Source organism: Sinocyclocheilus grahami, unplaced genomic scaffold (assembly GCF_001515645.1).
Source record: "Sinocyclocheilus grahami isolate Dianchi unplaced genomic scaffold, SAMN03320097.WGS_v1.1 scaffold610.1, whole genome shotgun sequence".
Classification (NCBI taxonomy): domain Eukaryota; kingdom Metazoa; phylum Chordata; class Actinopteri; order Cypriniformes; family Cyprinidae; genus Sinocyclocheilus; species Sinocyclocheilus grahami.
This window is the reverse complement of record NW_015505789.1, coordinates 178,803-202,591: the sequence shown is the minus strand read 5'-3', so window position 1 is coordinate 202,591 and position 23,789 is coordinate 178,803. Positions and strand designations below refer to the sequence as shown.

At 36.8% G+C, this 23,789-nt stretch overlaps 1 protein-coding gene across 1 annotated transcript in view; it reads right to left on the bottom strand.

Annotated features, from left to right (window-relative positions):
* Positions 1–23,491, bottom strand: part of LOC107557597 (glutamate receptor ionotropic, kainate 3-like) — a 76,374-nt gene extending 52,883 nt beyond the window's left edge. Inside the window, exons 1-10 of the mRNA XM_016241076.1 lie at positions 23,464–23,491; positions 23,021–23,194; positions 21,557–21,814; positions 21,485–21,489; positions 17,814–17,867; positions 14,256–14,426; positions 9,855–9,998; positions 4,420–4,527; positions 406–519; positions 279–298 (exon numbers count right to left, since the gene is read on the bottom strand). Of these exons, the coding sequence (XP_016096562.1) occupies positions 279–298; positions 406–519; positions 4,420–4,527; positions 9,855–9,998; positions 14,256–14,426; positions 17,814–17,867; positions 21,485–21,489; positions 21,557–21,814; positions 23,021–23,194; positions 23,464–23,491 (1,076 nt within the window). The remainder of the gene's footprint in view (positions 1–278; positions 299–405; positions 520–4,419; positions 4,528–9,854; positions 9,999–14,255; positions 14,427–17,813; positions 17,868–21,484; positions 21,490–21,556; positions 21,815–23,020; positions 23,195–23,463) is intronic.
* Between the last annotated feature and the right edge of the window lie 298 nt (positions 23,492–23,789).

Sequence of the window (23,789 nt, the reverse complement as noted above, 5' to 3'; positions counted from 1 at the left end):
TTAATTTCCAAATTCAAATGGCCAAAATATGTTGAGAGTCGGTACCAACTCCAATTCAGAATTGTTATTCCGCTTACTAAAGCAGTCAGGGGAGAAGGTTGAGGCTCAAACTTGATTTCAAACCGGGGAAGACATCTTGTGTTGTTGATTCAGCCAGGTCGATTTATTTCAAGGACTGAGACACTGAAAGGGACAGAGCTATTTGGCTCTTCTGTGAGAGGAAATGAGAATATGGAGCACGTGCGTTTCTTTACTTGAAAAGCAGCCCATGTGCTGACCTGAAACAAGGTAAAGCACACTAGAAAAGAAAGTGAAATTTGGAGAAAGAGTAAATTAGACATAGAATGATAAAGCAGGAGACAGAAGAGCGCTCTCCTTCACACACACGCATCTCAATGACCTTACCAGGATGGTGGTGATGACCAGAGAGCGGTTGGAAAGCGAGTCAGTGATGTTCATGCCGTTCTGCCTGGGGACCTCGGTGATGTTCAGCCCCCCAGATGCACTCCACTTCCCCACCTAGAAAAGATGAAATTCATGTAGTCAGAGCATGTTTTACTTACCTGTGTGACCCATCCACATTGCAATAGCCCATCTGACTGCATTAGCAGCCCTGTGCTGAGCTCATCCAGAAGCATTAGTTGATTGGCTCTTCTGTTTTTATGCCAATAGGTCTGTACTCGGGCTCATGAGTACCTAGGCCCTTGCATACACTCTGAATACATTAACATAGAGGAAGGGCAATTCCACCAAAGGAGATTGCTTTTCAATTCAATTTTGCAAAAACAAAATGTTGAACAAAGGAAAAGGCAGAACTGTATGAATTACAATCTGATAACATTGTAATGGTGTTTTGTATTGATTGATTGATTGATTGATTGATTGTGATTAAATAATCCTATTCCAGCTTAATATGTAGCATCAACTATAAACAAGCCATTGGTTAGTTCATTTTTAAAATTGATAAATAAACAAACAAACGTCTGTTTGCATTGTAAAAATGTATGAATTTTAGTGAATAGGTCGGCGCACATACATGTGTTCTGGTATGAATTGCATGTCGACAAGTTTTGCAGTGATGTGTGAATTCAGTCTTGCATGGCTAGAAGCTAATAACCTAATGTTTGAGGCTATGTTCATTTGCGTTCTTGCAAAAAGTGTTTTTGGCCTTTCAAATTAACCATCCTTATTCCTTTGTATATATTCTTCTAAAAATCAATACGTTTATACTAAACCAGTATGGAAAGACAACAGGTGTTTCAGTTTCTTACAATGCTGTGTTGTTGTACTTGAAAGAACTAGCTGTTCATCCTTTGACAATAATAATAAAAAAAAATATCTAAGATTTCCAGGTATGCTGTCCTGTGTCTATTTAATACTACATTTGAAGATTTTAAATATTATTTCTTCTTTTTTATTCTTTGTATATTTAGCAATTTAATTCGGAATATTGTGAGAGTCATTTGAAACAAACACACAAACACCCACACACACACACACACACACACTATATCTACATGCATTTTCATGTAGCCGTATTATGCTGATATTGCGAAACAAACAAACGAATAAATAAATAAATTATTTTCTATTTGAATACATTGTCAAAGATCATTTATTCCTGCGATGGTAAAGCTGAATTTTCAGCATCATTACTTCAGTCTTTGGTGTGATATGATCCTTCAGAAATCATTCTAAAATAACAACATTTATAAATGTATAACAAATGTATATAAAAAATAACAATAAAAAATAAATAATTATTTTGTAACATTGTGAATGTCTTTGCTGTCACTTTTGATCTTTTTGATTTTTAATGTGTCCCTGCTGAATACATTTGTTTCATTTTTGTATTTTTAAACAACAACAACAACAACCAACAACAACAACAATAATAATAATACTAATAATAGTAAGAATAATAATAATACTATGATTATGATGATGTAGATGATGATGATGATGATGACTGGAGTAATGATGCTGAAAACTCAGTGTTGCATCACAGGAATAAATATATTAAAATAGAAAACATTTTAAACCGTAATAATATTTCTGAATATTATTGTTTTACTGTATTTATGATCAAATAAATGCAGCCTTGGTAAGCATAAGAATGTCTATTCAATCTTAATTATTCCAAGTTTTGACCAGTTGTGTATATTAAATTGGTTGTACCTTAACCAAACAATTCAAATATATCATAAAACTACGCTCAAGACGAGATATTGCTGAACGTTATCTTGCAAGCTCATTTGTTTAACTCTTGTGGGACCAATCCAGTTGATTATCAATCAATGAATCTATTTCAGCTGGAGTGTTCTATCTGCCTCAAGAGATATTAGAAACAAAACACGCTTACAATTAATTAAGGTGCAAACACACAGCAAACTTATACACAGTAAAATGCAGACAGTAGAGGAGTTGAAATAGCTGTACTGTGAATATTCCCTCTAATATCAGCGAATCTGGGCAAATTAAGCTAGTTTGCACAAACAATCCCCTGCAGCGAGAAAAAGGAAGTCTTGCATATTGTTCAGTCACTCCTCAACAAATCATTACTGCAAATGGCCTCATAGCTGTCTGTATCCATCTCTGTCTGAGGATGTGTGGCGCTGCCCCCAACTGCTCTCATATTCATAAAGCCACAAGAGTGGCAAATCTCAGTCACGCAGGTGCAAAAATCACCCGATAACACCGCTTACCTGATGCAGAGCCTAACATATGCATATGGCTTGACACATGTATTAGTTACAGATTGTGCAAATTCAAGGTGATGCACGTTTCAGATGATATGCTACGTCACTTTTTATGATGATGTTCCATTATTGCAAATTGACTGCAATTAACTCAATTCATTAAAAGTGATTATCAGGGGAAGGCACAATTATTTATTCACATTGCCGACAGGAGACTTTCTTGGCCTTCTCAAAATGAACAGATTTTTCAACCTGCTTATTCCAATCTAAAATGCAGATTAATATCCCATTTTTTTCCTGAATATCTACTTCTAGAAAAGTTAAATCTGTGGTCTACTAAGAAAAATATGTACATGTTACTGAGAATTGCATTATGTCCCTACAGAATTATGAGTTTTAATCTTTTTATGTGTGCGTGCTACTTAATTCGAGCTGGTGATATGTTTAGTATATTTGTAGTTGGTTTTTAGTGCAACTTGCATGGTTTGGGTTGCCAGATGTCATACACTTAAATCCTCAAATCTGAGTTTGTTTGTTTTTCTCCCTTAAATCGATACATTTTCTGCCCTGTGGTTTACTTAAACTTCTCAACCTGGCATAAGCTCTCTCTAAATTATGGAAAAATACGCGATGAGCTGAAAATACAGGCAAACATGTAAACTGGAGTTTAGCTATATTTACTGAGATATTCTGCTCAAATAAAAATGTAATACAGCAAGTCTGTTTTCTTTCATGCAGTTGGTTATTTATCCTGATAATGTTTCATTTTAATTTGGCAATTGCATTGTCATACATTGGTAACAAACCTTCACATGCTTTCATGGTTGCAGTTGCCAGATGTCAAGTGTTTAAATCTCTTAAAATGTGTGTGTGTGTGTGTGTATATATATATATATATATATATATATAAATTACAAAAAACGTGTTTATATGTGTGTGTGTATGTATGTATGTATATATATATATATAATAAAAAAATCGTGTTTATATATGCGTGTATATAATTTTTTTTTTTTTTTTTTGAGCACAAGAACCATGCTCAACCATTATTGTGCAGCTCTGTTGTGCAGTTTAGTACATTGATGGCTTCTCTAACAGTGTTTGCGTAATTCAAATGTTGCGTCTACAGTGTGACAGTCAAACTTCTAAATTAAAATCCATCAACTAAAAAATTTAATGAGTGCAGTTATATTTACATACTTCATGACTGCACAAAAGCATGCTATGTGTAACTTCAGCCGGTCATTAACGGAGGCTTGTAATTAACAGTACTTTGTACACTAATCCAATTTGCTTTATGATCCACTAACTTATGCTTATGTTTAAACACCTCATTTGCTTCCTTGTTAGCAGGTAATTAAACGTAAGACACAAATTGCTCTTTATTTGCACAGCAATGGTGACCAAATGAGACAACGTACAAGAGGTTTCAGTATGCTAGACTGTGAGATCAGAAGGTTATTTGCGGGGAGAAACAATCCTTTGCAATGACACATATTGACAGCATGAATGTTTCTAGCTTAATCGACTATGCAAAACAAAAGTGAGTTGTTTAACAGGCAAGCAGTAGCGGAAGAAAGCCGCTTTTGATAATTGTATCCCTCCTACTGTGCAACAAAGCACGGAGACATAGCAAAAGCATTATTATCCTATATGTGCTTTGTTTATGAGTTATGTTGTGACTGATATGAGACAGTTATGTGTTTGTGTGGTGGCTTACCTTTTGAAGGCCATCCTCCTTAAGACTCACAATATCAAGATCAAAGTCGATGCGCAGACCTGTAGTTCTGTTAAAGCACAGCCGTCCCGTCAGGCCATCCCAATGAGACTTGAAAGAACAGACAGAGATGTTTGACAATTTAAAGACACCAGGGTTGTGCAATATTCAGAATTGAATTGAGAATGCTATTTCAATCCCAATTAAATCCCCCAATTAGAATTTAATTTAAATCAACAAAGGAGGCATAACTGGAGTACAACATACACACAAAAAAAAAAGGTTTTCTTTAGTTCTTTTTTTGGGGCTACCATAGTGAATGCAGCTTTAAAAAAACACCTTACATTGAGCTAAATCATGCATGTTACAAAGCACAGCCGTCCCGTCAGGCCATCCCAATGAGACTTGAAAGAACAGACAGAGATGTTTGACAATTTAAAGACACCAGGGTTGTGCAATATTCAGAATTGAATTGAGAATGCTATTTCAATCCCAATTAAATCCCCCAATTAGAATTTAATTTAAATCAACAAAGGAGGCATAACTGGAGTACAACGTACACACAAAAAAAAAGTTTTTCTTTAGTTCTTTTTTTGGGGCTACCATAGTGAATGCAGCTTTAAAAAAAACACCTTACATTGAGCTAAATCATGCATGTTACGTTATATAATTTATGGCACATTTTCAGAAAATACTGAAATGCCACTTACAATTAGAATTGAATTTGCTTTCATTATATGTTATACATTAACATATTAATTTAATACATGCTCTATTCAACCCCAAAGTCTTCAAAATGAGCCAAAATGGGGAAAATACACTTTCCTGATACTCTTGTTTATCATCATCAAACTTAAATAGTTAACATTTTGTCAATCTTGTCAATATTTATTCTATGAATAATCACAAATATATAATTGCTATTTTGTGGTGATGTGGCATGTTAAATGTTTTGACAGCATTACAGAAATACATCAAACCAGTTGAGGAAATTGTATTCTATATATATTAGGGGAAAATAGGAAACATTAGATGATGTATGTTGTAATTGTTTATGTTTTGTTGGACTAATGAAATTAATTCGTTTTGTGACTGTTGAATTGCAGTTCAGCACATGCTATTTTAGTATCACTGATACACTATTATATAGTTGTTATTATTATTTTGTATTAATTTTTTTATATTTTCCATTTTCATTGTAATTTCAGTTTTAGTAATTATGTTGTGTTTATCATTTTTATTAGTTCAATATGTCTACATAGTTTTTACTATTTTTGAGTTTTGAATTTTAGTACAGTGAGTTAAACTAAATAAAAAAAATGGGAAATGTTGCAATGGTAACCAGCGGAAATAAAATAAGCTCAAATTCAAATTCCAATTCAACAGTCTGCAGCATGTGTCCAAATCCATTCAAATTCACACTCATGAATTGAAATAGAGTCAGTTCTTCAATTCTCGTCCAATGGTACACATAATTGTGCTTTCCATACACGCACCCTCTAATACAAATCCTCATAAGCACACACAGACCCAGCTTCTATTTCCTTTTTAATTACATTTTACATCCCAGCGCCTCAGACACATCTTCCCCCAAGACCTCCGTCCTAATTAAAGACCATCTCACTTGCAACAATCTCTAGAGAAACCAAAAAAAATTACATTGCAACTCCTCCTCTCCATTCCTCCCTCGTCCCCTAAGCATAGAGCTCCTCCCCCCAAACAACACACACTGATCTCCAGCTCTCTCCATAACCTCTTCCAAATGAAACACCTCCGTTCTTGTTCAGGAGCGAGGACATTTCACAAGAACGCGTGTTCTCTGCTATGCCAAAGAGAGACAATGCTCTCCACGCCAACTCCACGGCCCTCATTTTGCTCTTCTCTCATACACGCCGCTCCACAGAGCTGTGTTCAACAACTCTAATCTGCCTATTATGAGTCCCAATCAAAGTCTCTCTTGTGAGCTGAAATAAGAGCTGATTATGACGAGCACATTTGTGTGCGAAGCACACGATGATGAGAAAGTGGGACACTGTGAGTTTAGTAGTGCAGGGCCAGAACAGTACGAATGCAAACTTTCTGCAATCAACTTATCTACTGCACTTAAACGAGGCAATTAAAATGGATGGTGAATGGTGATCGTTTATCAGGTAAGATTCACCATTAAAACCAAAGATCGCCTCTGAGTAATGATGCGGTATTTATCAGTAGTAAAAGTATTTACTAATGACTAATTGGTAAAGGTATTTGGAAAGTATAGGAATGTCACTGATAACAAAACATCAGAACGAGTGTTATTCATTTCACAGAAAGATACCACAGGTACCACACATATATAGTGTACTGTTTAAAGATAGTGTACTGCATAAAAATGTAGCAATGGCATTGTCTTACATACATTTACAATATTTACAGATTCAGGGATGCCTGTCCAGGGACCCTAAATATAAAAAAGTAGTGGCATTTTTTATTATTATTATCATCATCATCATTGACCAGTCTTTTCTTCTGTTTAGCTGATATTTTGACAGCATGTGGGACTTTTCTTTTGACAGCGTTGAGAACGGAGCGCACAGAGCTTCTCATCTGCTGTTTGCATTCGCCAAATACGCATTTCATTTAAACAAGTCTTTGAATATCTAATAAACATTTCATTTCACTAACCTTACAAACTTCAACTATGAAATCCTCTGAAATGTGCATTTGTAGGCTGCATAAACATGAGTGCACTCGCTGTGTAACAGTCGGACCATGCAAATTGTACACTGACAGGAGAGTTGTGCTATCACTAAAAATGGTGTGATTGACAAACTTTAAACTTTGATTTCGAACTATGCTGGGCTACAGTTTGCTGCTACATTCATGTAATATTCACTGTGTGCTATGTGTGAAATTTGCGCTACCTGATAAAAAAAAATAAAAATCTGTATTACTATAGCCTACTATAAAAAGTACAGAATCAAATTGCCATCTTTAAACTTATTTTTTTATATATTGATTCAATTTTTAATTATATAATTTAGTAAATATGATATACAATAAATATACATTTAATTTCAGCAACTGTTATGCATGTTTTTTCTGTCTTTAAATTGTGTGATATTACGGTGACGCATTGCTGCCACACACATTTTTTTCCCACTCAATTATGTCGTAATAACGAGATGTTATGTCGTTTTAACGACATCTTTTCTCGTTAAAACAACATCTTTTCTCGTAATGACGAGATGTTTTCTCTTAAAATTACATCTTTTCTCGTAATGACGAGATGTTTTCTCTTAAAACGACATATTTTCTCATAATGACGAGATGTTTTCTCGTTAAAACGACATCTTTTCTCATAATAAATAACGAGATGTTTGTTAACGAGAACTCCTTTAGGCTATGATCAGATCAAAACTGGGCTTAATATTTCTTTATTTGAATGACTAAAGTTTGATTTAACAACAAATCGAAATAGGAACAAAAATAAATAAAGAGATTTTCTAATAGGCTAATAATAATAATCATAATAATTATTATTATTATTATTATTATTTCGTTCTGTTTGAAAATGAGCAAACGAAAATTAAGCTAGATTTTTCGTAGGCCTATTTTTGTTCGTTGGTAAACAATTGAGCTTATGCTTTAATATTTGTTTCACATGCTGGGCAGCTTTGATACTTTAGTCTGATTATATATTAATTATGTATTAGTGATTATATATTATTAAAGGATATATTTATCTGAATCAAGCCTCGCATTGCATCGCGTTCTTCTTATGGGAATACAGATGAGCTCAGACGGGAAAGACTGTACAGTAGGCTACCTCTTGTTGGATTTAGGCTATACGAATTAAATAAACACAAATTTGTTTTCGATTGTTTTATTCAAGTAGACCTTTAGACATAACAAGATGCGCCAGAAAGCGCTCCCTGTTATTTTACAAAAGTAATTTGTAACGTTTTGTTGTTATTGTGGAAGTATAGAAAATAAAGCAGACATTTCTTTCCTCTGTTATCGTGTAGCCTAAGGGATCACGCCGGCGCCGCCGAACCGAGAAGAGCAATGTTGTGCTTTATATGAGATGTATATTTGCAAGAAATGCAGCCTATACAACAGCCAGACGGTTTGAAGAAACGTTATTTTGACTAATTTACAGAGCGGTACAAGAGATTAACTATTATTCTGTGTGATGGGATAGGCAGTAAAGACAGGCTGAGAGAAAAGTGGTGTTTTTAGGGCCCACCACGCACAAATAGCAAGCTCATTTTTTAACCCACAAACAAAAAATACGAAAAATCTAATTTTCGTTTGCCAAACAGAATGAAATAATAATAATAATTATTATTATTAGCCTATTAGAAAATCTCTTTATTTCTTTTTTTTCCTATTTCGATTTGTTGTTAGATCAAACTTCAGTCATTCAAATAAAGAAATATTAAGCCCAGTTTTGATCTGATCATAGCCTAAAGGAGTCATGGGTCAGTGCAGTTATTGGATAGCACTATATTGTAGACAGATTGGAGATTAATCCTAATAAACATGCCGCTACAATTAAAACCATTACATTAAAATACATTTAAAACAGTGTATTTCAATCATTTCAGCAGGATGCAGATCCTCGTTTATGTCAGACTGTGGCGACAGCAGTGCGGACGGTCGCTTAGCTCGCTCACATAATGTACCATATAGCCCATCTATAATAACGGGAAAACATGTCGTTTTTATGACATATGTCGTTATTACGAGAAAAAATATGTAGTTTTAACAAGAAAAGATGTCGTTTTAACGAGAAAAAACATCTCGTTATTACGAGAAAAGATGTCGTTAAAACGAGAAAAGATGTCGTTTTAACGAGAAAATGTCGTTTTAACGAGAAAAGATGTTTTTTTTTGAGAAAACATCTCGTTATTACGAGAAAATATGTTGTTTTAACGAGAAAACATGTTGTTTTAACGAGAAAACATGTCATTAAAACGAGAAAAGATGACGTTAAAATGAGAAAAGATGTCATTTTAACGAGAAAAGATGTCGTTAAAACTACATAACATCTCGTTATTACGACATAATTGAGTGGAAAAAATAATATGTGTGTGGCAGCAATGCGTCACCGTATGATATCATACCGAACTTTAAAAGTGTGCTTGTGCTAACTTTCTTTAAAATGAAAATGAAAATATTGAAAATCCTCAAATATTCATTCAAATAGTCAGTTGAAAATTTTGCCATCATCGCTAAAGTGTGCAGATACTTTTTGGGGTCACCGTATACAATGAATGCGGTTTAAACCAAAAATAAAAAGAGAACCACTTGGAATGAGCTTAAACAGGCATCAATGACAAGTGTTCAGCAGAGAAGCTGATACTCTGTAATTTAAACAATATCTTATGTATCTTATCTTGTCTCTGGAGAGCAGAAGTGTTTGTGACAGCAGTGCCATGAGCGATTGTCATTACCTCTTTAATGAAACTCATGAAGCGTCCTCCGAACCTCCAGGGTTTGTGGCGATGACACTGCAATGAGTTGACAGTCATCTGCGGCGCATGCTGGTAAGAAACCGACACGATGTGGACTGCGTCGTATGTCAGAGCAGCATCTGTCTGGAATAAATAGGTGGGGTGATATGTTAGCTGAAAGGATCTGACAAGTGGGAGGAGTGCAAGACCTGACCAGTTGACAACCTTGTCAAACAGCAAACTGGGCCACTGCTCAGGACCATTAGCACAGTTGAATCAAAATGTAAGCAGAAGAGAACTCTTCAACCTTTGATTCAAGTCTGATGCTAGGAGACAGTGTGAATGAGTAAATGGTTTGTTGTTCTTGAAGGAGGAGGAAGGGGGAAGGGTTCAAGAAATAGGCAACATTTTCATGTCGTTGTTGTGTGCCCAATTTTCCATGGTTCATACTTATCGTTTCAATAGTGCATAAGGGTGTGCTAATATAATAAGCTGCTAACAAGCAAGTGCTTCATTTGCAAATTAGATAAATTGCATTCAGTGTTATGAACAAGGCTTTTTTGTTGTTGTTGTTCTTTAACTGACGAATGCTACAAGTATAAATGTCTAATAATTAAAAAAGTATAAGTGTAGAAAAAATAAGTGATTGAAGTAACTGATTGATTACACATGGGTGTGACATTGCATTGCTCCAAACTGCGACTAAATGGTAGTACCTTTTTCGTACTGTTTTGTTGGCATTTCGTTAGCTCCAAAGTTGCCCAACTCTCTTTGATTTTGCGCTGCTATTTTTGATGAGAAACATCAAACGGCAAATGCTTCAAAAGTGGAAATGAAACAGCGGTACTCATTTGAACTCAGGGCAGGTATGTTTATTTACGGACTGATCTTGATCACGCGATCCAGTGACAGGAACTTGAATTCAGCACAGAATTATCTTGTTACAAACCCAGATTTCTTGGTGATTTAAAGCTAGATGAAACAGTACTAATGTTGAAAACAGGAAAAACTTTGTGGCATGCATGGTCTAGTTCAGGGGTGGCGAACTCCGGTCCTGGAGAGCCGCAGCCCTGCAGAGTTCAGCTCCAACCCTAATAAAAACTCACCTGCCTGTAGCTTCCTAGTAACCCTTCAGGTCTTGATTAGCTTGTTCAGGTGTGTTTGATTACTCTCTTTGATTTTGCGCTGCTATTTTTGATGAGAAACATCAAACGGCAAATGCTTCAAAAGTGGAAATGAAACAGCGGTACTCATTTGAACTCAGGGCAGGTATGTTTATTTACGGACTGATCTTGATCACGCGATCCAGTGACAGGAACTTGAATTCAGCACAGAATTATTTTGTTACAAACCCAGATTTCTTGGTGATTTAAAGCTAGATGAAACAGTACTAATGTTGAAAACAGGAAAAACTTTGTGGCATGCATGATCTAGTTCAGGGGTGGCGAACTCCGGTCCTGGAGAGCCGCAGCCCTGCAGAGTTCAGCTCCAACCCTAATAAAAACTCACCTGCCTGTAGCTTCCTAGTAACCCTTCAGGTCTTGATTAGCTTGTTCAGGTGTGTTTGATTAGGGTTGAAGCAAAACTCTGCAGGGCTGCGGCTCTCCAGGACCGATGTTCGCCACCCCTGATCTAGTTAGAAGGCTTTTCAATCAACAAATTACCAACATTTGTCACAGATTTATTGTAGTAACACTAACTGTAACCATGGCATTTTTGGCAGAAATGTGGTATAGAATATTACAGAATATGGTCCAGAATATTTAAATTTTCCCTATACAAATTGCACGTACACATAGGGTTTTTAACCTCCTTACAGATGTTAAGTAAATTTACATCTTAATCCCAACTCAAACTCTGTGCTTTACTGTCCATGAGACAAATAATGTACTATATTATTCATTTCTGTTCCCTCCGCCAGTTCTAGCTAATCAGGTGTCAGTGCTACCATTTTGTAGAATTTGGTGGCACCTGTATCTCTCATATGTTAGTTTGGAGTCCTGACTTTGATGGACAAATATAAGGGAATCTATCTGCAGGGTTAATCAAGCAAGTACAGCACAAGAGAAGGAGATGTTAGTCCTCCAACTATTTCAGCATCTGTAACCACTGTGACTAGAGCTAATCTCTTTCTACAATCTCTGCATGACCAAGTCATACTTCTGAGCCAAATCCAACCCCGAGTTCCCATTGAGACACACTCAATCAACAGCAAAGAGGCAACAGCTAAACATGAGGATTGTCAGACACCTCTTCCTTAAGTCTGTTCTCTCTCAATTTTCATAACACTGTTTTCCAGTAATGCTGAACACCCTCAACATGTAAGATTCAGAAAAAAACGAATAACTTATTAAATAGTGTAAGGATGCCCTACATCAGAATGTGTTTCAAGAAGAACTATGAAAATTTACCTATAAGATGCCTTACACACACCTCCAAAAGTAATAAAATGAACTCGGTTTTCAAATAAATGAATTACTCCAACTAAGATACTAATTGAGCCATTGGCTATTTATTGGCATTACAGCTCTGCTGTTATACTGTATGATAAAAATATGTGCATTTCATAAGAGTCTTAAAGGGGTGCTGTCCTGCAGAGTTTAGCTTCATACCTAATCAAACACACCTCTTAAATCAAACCAACGTTTTCAGGATTACAAACATTTTACAGGCAAGTTTATTTGATTAGGGATTAAACTAAACTCTGTAGAATGAGGTGACCCTCTTAGACCAGACTTATCCATCCCTGCTTTCAAGTGTTGGCAAACTATCTGCAAAGAATATCTTCAAAAAAGTTCACAATGTATTCCCCTACATGACAGGCTAAAACGTTTTGAAAGATGGACAAGATATAGCATCACCAACTCCAGGAGAAATACTGGGAACAGCATACAACCTTGTACCCCACAAATCTGACCAAGGTTTTTGATCCCCCAAGCTCAGCTCATCAAATAACTTTAACATCTACCTTATTTTCAGCAAGGATGTGTCTGGTCTCCAACCTTCTTCAGTCAGTTTCTTTCTCAGCTCTTAAAACATTCCCTCTAACATATACCGGGGTAGTCCAATCTTGCTCTTGGAAGGTCACTGTCCTACAGAGTTTAGCTCCTACCCCAATTAAAAACACACCTGAATCAGGTAATCAAGGTCCTTCAGAATTACTAAAAAAAAAACTTGCAGTCAGGTGTGTTAGGGAAAATCTGCAGGACACTGGCCATTCAGGAGCAGGATTGGTCACACAAGCAAGAACCAAAATACTCAATATAGACAAAAAAACATGTTATTTTTCCAGCTCTGCTATTGTCACCAGCCATGAAGCAACGGTACTGATTATTTCTGCAAAGACTTCGGACAATGAATAAAAAGCAAGAAAATAACTGGTACACCATCCACTTGCCCGAACTCTAACACATCCTACTGTAACAATCTTCTGGAGAGATGAGGGCTTGTTCAGGCAATGTGAGCTACTCTAGATTGAGCATGTCCGCAGGAAGATGTGTTCACTGAGATGTCCTTTATATCGACCTTGCCATAGGCTTCTTGTAACCAGGCAAAAAGTTGTTGTGATTTGAGAGCTGTGGGTAATAAGAGAGTGCTGGGAACACTAGACCAGATGAAAAAGTACATTCAGTCAATAGCTGGACTGACTAAACTGAGTGGTTGCAATGAAATGTATTCAAACATTCAACACACAGATGGATGTGGTAGGAACTATATGCCTCACATCAGTCTTGTTAGCTGTTCCAAATCCAATATTACCTAATAAGATGCATATGCCAGGGTTTTCAACCTTACACAATAGACAAAGTGCACCTTGATATTTATTTAAAAAAGTAAATTTAAATGAAATGGTAGCTCTGAAAGCATTTGTGTGTGTCTGTGTAATAACAGTACTCCTCTACATTAAAATAATCAGAAATTGTACAGAACGGCGTAGGAGTATTTGAACTACTGTGAAACAGATTAATAGATAATCACAGAAGCCATACAGCTGAAACCAGTCTTTATGATATTATGGTATTCAATAATGGCAGCGTATAAGGCATACCATTTGGGATTATTAAATCTGAACTGCTGCAGTCTAAAGGATTCTATTACATAGCAAATAAATGTAGATACTGTATTTGAGTACCACAATTTTTCTCCCGACCATGGTAATTATTATTATTATTAAAGACACCAAATCCCTCTGAAACTGTTCACAGTCTTGGGATATATTAAGAAGTAAATAGCTCCCTTAAAGGTTATTTTTTAAGAGTATGGATTAGCTGAATAAGTATGGCTATGGATTAGATTGGATACAAGTGGAACCTATTCAAAGCTTTTGTGCCATTGTTTAATGTGGCATTTATTTTTTTTGTTTAGCTGGTGGTGATATTCAGAGAGAAAATGGAAGCATACCGTCATGATCCCTTCCAGGAGACCGGAGTCTGGTTTTGGGGGAATCTGTCTCTCAAGGGACCACTTCTCCACAATGGAGGCAACCTGAGGATTGTCCACGTTTATGATGCGGAAGCCAGTCATATTGACACCACAGAAGCGGTACGGCTCCAGGTTTATGGCCATGAGATCCTAGAGGAAAGACAGAGAAAGAGAGAGAAAATATCTAATTTAACCGGCCTGAACTGAGCTTCATTGTTGCTGGGTGAGAGGCTTCTTGTCTCTTTGTCCCCTAATAAAAGCAGGAGAAAAAAAGAAGATAGGAAAAAGAAGATAGACAGAGCAAAAATAAAAGAGATTAAGGATAATACCGTGCTTTCCAGGCCGCCTGGGTACAGCCAGATGAAGCATAGTAGCTCGTACACCTCTGTGCCAGCATGTATGATATCATAGACAGTGAGCCAGGAGTCATTTGCACAATAGCTGATTGAAACAGTTATTTCCTCTGTAATCCGGTCTTCATTGCTCCCATCCAGCCAATTGAACCTTAAAGACTTCACACCGCTCTGAATGCCGACTTGACACTAAAATGTATCACTATTTCTGGGCATTCAATGATTTTAACAGTGTGGATTCTTCAAAAAAGGATCCAAATTTCATATTCTCAATGCAGTGATGTGGGAGGACATACTCTGAAAATGAAATTGCTGGGGTGGAAAATAGCATTACGATTAAGTGTTAATTAATCAAGATCTTTTCGTCTTACGAGGTCAAAGCAAAAGGTACAGCCACCTAACACAAGGTTCTCTAAATCTGAGAATGAATGGCAAAATGAGCAAGACCGTGTTCATTGAAAGAACTTCCCGTAATGTGCTAAGGCTAATTAACGCTCTAGAACAATACCAACACACACCCACACTACGCATGCTATTGTCTGGAGTGTTATTCTGAGAACAGTTGTTCTGTTTCTTGTACCATCCTACATATTGCCAAACATGTTGGCAAGGTGGGGGCGGTGAAGAAATGTGGTAGAATATAATAGAATATCTCATTAACACCCTGTGGGGTTGGAATTGTTCAGAGAGAAGCATGAAAAACACATGCAGAAAATGGCTTGCCCCAAGAAACAGCACATTTTGAACTATTCAACAAATGATTTCTTGTTAAATGTAGATGTTACGATGGACGTCTGTTTTATGGCTTCTTTCCATCTTAATGTTTTACTGTATCAATGTGGCTTTGATGCCCATATGCTTAGAATTTAGTGGATTTCTAGTGGGATTATTGTAATCCCCCTGTGATTCTCTTATTAAATACCATTTATGTTATCCACGTCCCCATCGTTTCTTCCAGCAGCGTATCGTGACAACAATCGTTATTCGCCAACACCAAAACTCCATTGGTTGGGGAGCTGCAGAATGGGTGTGGGCGAACAACAATCGTTTAATATACGATGGATGTTGTATATTACACATCAAAGACAGATGAGGTGATATTGATTGTGGAATTTGCTAAATATATGATAATACAAGGGAAATCCCTCAAGAAGGTTAATAAAAAATAAGGTTTTGAAACATAACTTGAGACTTTTATGCTCTTCAGCTGTTCAGTGTGTTGCGAGGGCATAATAGTATGCAAACAAAGAAAACATTTTTGCAACAGGCAGCATTTTTGCTTTCAGTGTGGACAAAATAATTGCTGGTTGCTGGAATATTGGATTGCGCATCACGTCTGATTAAAATATTGTTGTAGTAATAAAAATTAATAACTTACTACTGCTAGTTTGTTTCACAAAAATCTGAGAATAAGTACACAAAAATCACTACTGTGCCTTTATAGATGAATTAGGCTTTTAAGACCTTTTACGCAGGAATTATGATAGCCTGTTCTGAGGACAGTTATGAGCTGTTATCTCAAACACATCACTGTTGACTTTTTATGCTTTACTAGGTACATCTCAGAATTAATAAAATAACAAAACAATTTATTTTTATTGACATAGGAAAGTGCTTTTTTTTTTTACCCACGGAAGACTCTTGGGTTCAAATCCAGACCTAACATCACACTGGCAAAGAGCATTTTCATTGCTGTAGAGTGATATTGCGGTTATACAAGTCAATGTATAAAATGTAATCCTTCATGTGTGGATTGTGGAACTAATTTCTTACGCCAGAGATTCAGAAGCAATATTGCCAGTTTGTCAAGTTTTGCTCCGCCACTGAAAATAGTTCCAAAGAAAAACACAGCATTGCACTGCAACATGGCATAAGTGTTTCGCTCCTGAATTAATCTGCATATTTGAATGAATCCGTTGAATGAACAATTCATGACTCACGCATAATGACGCTTGCTGCCACCTACTGGAAAATCCCATTCTGTTTAGAGAGCGTGCAAATCCTAATGCAGGAGGTGCTTTGGACTGACCGAATTTACATTTAAATGGCCATTTCTGCTACAGCCCTGTTGTCAAACACTTAATATGCAAATTGTTATCAAAACAAACAAATTGCAAACAATTTTCTGCTACTAGTTTTACCAAAACTGCCTTCATTTTTTGACAAATCCACAGCTTTAGAAATTAAAAAAACATATAGATGTTTGCTGTACGTTTGGTTTCTGCGCAATCGTATATACATGCACATTCTAGAACCACATTTTATGCACAAATATCAGACAATATGAGAATATACTCATATATCAGATTGTGCGCTCATTTCAACAGTATGGAGTATATTCGTTTGCATTGTCTTGAAATCCAACTTGAGTTTCTCCTCGGGGTGACTGCTATGGTCGATTTATCATGATGAACGATAAATGTGTGAAAATATCATAGATCAATTTACATGTGCTAAAAAAAATTATAATCTAATGAAAAACACACAGCTGATTAGTTTTCAGTGTGTTGGGTAGTAATCAAGTCTTTAGCAAGGATCAGTAAACCTCACTCATAACTCAGATGCTTGACACATAAAGTGCATTAAAAGGCCACTCAAACTCTGTTCCAAAAACCAAGTGAAGTTCAAGTTTAAATAATACAATTAAATCAATTAAATACAAATTGAAGATACAGAGAAATATTAAACAATAACAAAACTTTAACTAAAATTGAAATTGAAAATACAAAAATGAAAGCTTATTCAAAATATGAATACTATAAATAATGCTAGAATAAGCATACTGAATATGTCTTATATGAGGCCTTTGTAGTAGACAGTGAAGCAGCTCACTTGATTTAGAAACAACACCAACATTTGTTCAAGAGAAATAGTGTTTGCAACAGTGAGGAAATCTCCAAAAACAGTGATCTGCAATTTAGACTTCTGAGCTTCAAAAGTCAATCACTTTGTTGCCTTTGTAAAGGCTTTTCAAAGACGTTTTGTTGATTTGAGCTTGAGGGAAGGGCTAATGTTTACACTGGGGTGGCGGAAACTCCATTAAGGCTGTTTTGTCAAGTGAAATTGATATTGCAGACTGGATCCAAAGCTCATCTGCAATTAAAAGCCATTCATCAAAAAATAAAGTGGGAGCAGCACAAGAACAAATGACATTCAGTTTGCTGTTAGTACTGCGGTGCATTACCAGAGTGGTGAAGATGTAGTGATAGTACTCTGTCATCATCCCCATCATCTGGGCCTGGAGGAAGAGGAAGGGGAGGGGGGTAGAAAAAATAAGGTCACTATGTCATGTCAGAGTAATTTGCAATCATTGTGGCATCCAACACAAACAATGAACAACAAATGAGATTGAATCAAAATAGCGGAACTATGAGGAACTATTCAGCTCTGTTGATCTATCAACGTCTCTCTCTGATTTTCTTGTATCATATAGCACAACAGCTAGTGCAGCTAGCTTCTAATCATGATAAGGGCCCTGAATGGGATAGTTCACCCCCCCCCCCCCCCCCCAAAAAAACAGAACATCCTGTCCCCCTCATGCTGCTCCAAATATGACTTTTGTTCTTCTGCTGAATGCAAAAGACAAGATATCAATGTCTTTTGCAAACAACAAAAGAGAATGGGGACGTTCGACAAAAAGGTTTGTAACAACATGAGGATGAGAATTAATTTACTATTCCTGTAGGGCCCTATGATATATATATATATACATTATAATGTTTTTTTTTTAATCTAGATCCCATTATAATGCTTTAATTAAATTGTAATATCATGCGGCTGTCCTTTATTTTATTATTATTTATTAATATTATTATATACATTTTTATTTATTTATTTTTTGTAGTTTACAACCCTGCTTTTGATTTATTCATCCAAATGTGGCCAAATTCCATGGCATTCAGTGTTATTTGGTTCCATTTTCATGTCTGGATTCCATGATTCTGTTCACATTTTCTGCATTGTGGAAATCATAGGGCCCCCTATTCCTGTACTCAAACATAATGATTGCTTTATAAATTGGTCATGGCTACTCCCAATACATTTCCTTCAATGTTTATTCGAATGCTCACTTTTCCCTTGGTGCTCATACAGTATGTCTGCTTTAATTATGCCATCTGCCGTGAGGAAAACTCAAGGTTATGCTGAGGTCTTTCCCTCTTTTAGACCGTAATCACTCAAGTTTGTGGAAAAGTCAGAAACTGTTTCATTTCTTACAATGGGTTGTAGTAATAGCCCCTTCTATGTCTGTACCTGTACTTTCTATGTCTCCCAGTCCCTCATGCACAAACACACTCACACACACACACAGGCTGCCTTTTAAAGACTTCTGGGATTTAGCCCACAGACGTCTCAGACAGACTCTGTGTCCGACTGCATTTCCTATTTCTCTTTGGCCTGAAGGGGAGTACATGCACCGACAGAAATTCAGGAGAGGCTGACAGAGAAAAACGAGCCGCAGACAGGTTGTAGACAGGTGACCGCAGGACTAAGCTTATTAAGAGGACTCGGGCCACAGGGAATGACACAACTTTTTCATAAGTTCAAATGTGAAATAATACAGCCTACAGTTAAACCTGGAAGATATACGCAGCGGCGTCAACGCTGAATGAAATGAAGATCCTTTGAAAAACATACAAGGTTTAACGCAGTAGCTGCATGGACAATGTTTTTTGTCTTCGATATAAATAGAAAAGTATATTCAGTCTCCATTTGAACTGAAGTAAACATTCTCCATAGCAGTTGCAATGATATCAGATGAGCTTTCGTTTTGTTGCAAGGACAAGTTTGTGAACACACCACCTAAATCTTCCCTTCACATCTACAGCACTGGATAAAAAAAGAGTGATTTCTACATTGCTAAGTTTCTTAAATGACAAGTGTGCTTTATGTATTTATATCTCAGGCATAGGCGGAGCGTGTGTAAGGCTGGAAGGCTTAGCCTTCCCCTGGCCACGGGGTCTTGGGGCAAAAATCCCACTAAATTGGACAAAAATTCCCCTGCACAATCAAATTAAATCTATTGCGTCTGTTGCTAACAAAGTGTAAATTAATAGAAAGTGTCGACTGCGCATTAAATTAAGATTTTCTCATGTTGCACCATATTTCATTTTAGGCGTTTTTACAGTGTTGCGCATTATAACCAATCACACACGATTCTGTTGAGCTTAGGAATGCAATGGCTAATCAGAGGCGTTCAGATGAGACATCGCTGAAACTCATCAGTTTTGTTGAATGCGCGTATGTTCAATGACTGAATTCCACGAATTCTCCCAGTAGCCCCTCACTGCAGAACACAAGATCCAGGGGGCGTGGTTGGATCCACATCTAGGGGGTGGAGATTGGTAGGTTTAGGGGTGGAGAAGGGTGGGTTTGTGGATCAGGGGGACCATCTCAATTATCTCATCAAAAACAACAAAGCGCAGATGTACGTACAATGTAAGTAAGGGATTAATTTTGCAGTGTAGACAGCTTCAGTGATTATAACGATAGTTGTGTTTTTTTGAGAGTGCGACAGATCAAAGTTAGTGATGTCATTTCTTTACATGATTTATTTGCCGTTTGAATAACCGTGGGAAGGAAACATTATATAATTATCAATTTCTAATGTTTTAATTAAATTGTAATCACATTAAATACAAATTCAGTCCCATGAAACATATTTTATTAGCCTACATGACACCCATGTCTGGTTCTTGCCTAAAAAATAACTATGTAGTTAATAGATTTGGCTGCTTTTAGCCTTACCCTGGAGTTGGTTCGCCCTCCACCTATGATTTCAGGCTGACAAAATATAAGAAATTGTGTTTGTATAATGGCCCCCAAAAAATTCTCTCTTAATGGATTAATTATAATATACTATAGGCAACATCGATGACTATTTAATGACCTGCAGGTGGCACAGTTAGAGGCAAAGACTTCAAATTTGTCACAGTTTACTTTAAAGGCAGTCCTCTAAAGGCTAAAATATATATTTGTTTGGTTTTTCACACTCTAGGGTATGCGTACAGTGCGTGTGACATACATTTCATCATCGGTATGTGTTTGCAGCCTGATTTTGTACATTTGCACAACATAATAAAATGCTTTGATAAATCATAATTGTGACACACACTAAATAATTCTAACATAAATGTTCTGGAACAGTGTTGTAAATACAACTTAACCACTGATTTCTAGTCGTGTCCATTCGGCGATTCACAGCGCAAAGTTGATTAATTTCCTCAGCGACCAGCATGGATCAGCTCTAGGCATGACGAAGCAGATATCGTCCTCTTTTGGAAGACCGAACAAAGTTGTTTCGCTTTCATAATGAAACACGCGGCGGCAATGACAACAATGCTACAGCGAGAATAAAAGTTACACCTTCTTTCTTTGCGTGAACATTTGGGTGGCGTTATGCAAATCTTCCCACATCGTGACATAGACATGTGGGGGCGTGTTAGAACGAGCCACTTTAGGAAGGCGTGGCTGACTCTTAACTTTTATAAAGAATATCTCTTTGGATTTGAGACTTTAGTCTTTGCAGCTTTACAGATCTTCTTTATGCACCAAGAGCTTGTAACACTCCAAAGAGAAAGGAAACATTGAAATCGCATCATATGACCCCTTTAACAGGCAGTTATCGTGGTTGTATTTTTAATAATAAATATGTTTTTATCACATATTTTGCATCTCAGATGAATTGCTTTCCATTCTTGTTCCTGTCAGAAGCACCAATGCTCGATTACTTTGATGCAAACCGTTTCTAGTATATCGAGGGCTGAAGGCTGATAGCAATGTGGAAATTAAGAGACTTCTGCTTCTTATCACTGAAGTACAGAGTCTAAAATACACTTTTAAAGGTGAAGATCTTACTTTGGCTGCAAGGACTTCATCAAGTAACACAGTTTACAATGACACACTTGACATAAAGCCATTATCTCTCACCTGTGCTGTCATCGTAAACCACGGTGGCTGTCTTCCACTTGAGGAACTGCACCAGGTCTAAGATAGCGTAGCTAAGAGAAGAGTAATCCGGGTACAGGTTGGCATAAAATGTATCCCTGTTGTCCAACGGGTGGTGTTTCCATCGCACTTGAATGTGTGGCACCTCCAGGGCATTGCAGATAGACTGTACAGCATTCGATGAGGAGCTGTGAGACGGCCCAAATATGGCAACTACACCTAAAGACAGCTGGTCGCACGCTGGCGAGAGCAGACGGTGGATCATGTGGTAAGAAATGTCAAAACAGAAATGTCACTGCATGCAGAATATTCCTCTGTACGTTTTACAAAGTGGTGGTAAGTTGCACTCTGTCATAATGATTTGTTTAATAAATTTGTATTGATAGAATATCAATTTGATCAAACACATTCAAATAGAAAACAGTTATTTTAAATCTTAATAATATTTTACAATATTACTGTTTTTACGGTATTTGTGATCAGAACACGAGGTCTTTAAAGTAGTTTTTGTCTAAGAAATACATTAACAGTTCATAATAGTCATTACTTACTGGTAAAATAGTTACATGTTACATTTGCTTAAAGGAATAGTTCACAGCAAAAAAAAAAGGCTGAAAATGTACTCCCCCTCAAGCTATACAAGATATAGATGAGTTTGTTTCTTCATCAGAACAGATTTGGAGAAATGTAGCATCACATCACTAGCTCACCAATGGTTCCTCTGCAGTGAATGGGTGCCGTCAGAATGAGAGTCAAAACAGCTGATAAAAACATCACAATATTCCACAAGTAATCCACACCACTCCAGTCCATCAGTTAACGTCTTGTGAAATGAAAAGCTGCATGTTTGTAAGAAACAAATTAATATTTTTTAACTTCAAACCATCGCTTCTTCTATCTATAACATTGCTTGCTGCAGTGAAAAAGTCATCACGTCTGAATCAGGAGAGAAATATGTACAGCTGAAGCACCAATTACCAGCAAAAACAGTCCAAAACAGTTTTAAACAAAAAAATATCAGTGCATTTTGATGTAAGAGCACAACAGGGGATTGACTTTTCTATCGGAGGAAGTGTTATTATGGATTATGGACAGTGGAGATTTTGTGCAGAAACAATGGTTTAAAGTTAAAATGCCTTAATAACGGATTTGCTTATTACAAACATGCATCTTTTTATTTCACAAGAAGTTAACTGATGGACTGGAGTGGTGTGGATTACTTGTGATGTTTTTATCCGCTGTTTGGACTCTCATTCTGACGGCACCCATTCACTACAGAGGATCCACTGGTGAGCAAGTGATGGAATGCTACATTTCTCCAAATCTGTTCTGATGAACAAACTAACATACATCTTGGATGATTTTCAGCAAATGCTAATTTTTTGGGGTGAACTGTTACTTGTTGTGGTCTAAAGCCACAAACCTTTACATTCTCACACCACTTACCTTTTCTGGAGGCCTCAAAGCTATCATAGATATTAATCCTCTGAATGTCATATGTTAACGTTGTGTTGGGCAATAATGTCCTGTTTCTGTTGATATTATTAACAGCGAATTTGAAAGCCAGTTCCTCGGAGCTGACGAGCGCCACAGGTCCATCCATTTGTTCAAAAATCCCCCCTAAAAAACAAAACAAAAACAAGAGAAATCACTATCAAATGAACCAGAGCTGAACCCAGAGATGAAGCCTGGCACCACATCCTAACCTCTGGACGTTTTTTGCATTTAGAGCTGTCGGCTAGCTCGCTTAAGCAACCCTATTCGATCCGCTCAGCAGAAAGAAAGAGTGTCTGACAGTCACAGCTCGGGCTTTTAAAGTTCAAGGCCATAATGGAGATGAGGAGAGTGAAAGAGAGAAAGAGAAAAGTAAATGGCCTCATCAAAGGTACCTTGCCTCCTTAAGGCCTGCAGGGTCATATTTCATTCCCTGATAAAATAAAAAAAATAGATTCATACAAAGGCCTATAACTTGTGGATAGAGTTTTTGCACAGAAGTTTGAAAAGTTTAAAGCCGTTTCGGCAAATTCATTTCATAACAATCTGCTGAGATTTTCAGAAATGCATTTTACTGCCAAGATTCCACCAATAGAAGAGCTGGAGAAGTAAACTCTGTGTTTATTGACTTTACTGTGCAATAGAACCCTATAAAAACAATAAAATGATAACATCTGGAGCACGCTGAGCAATCTTCAGCCCTTGAGGATTAATGCTGTTA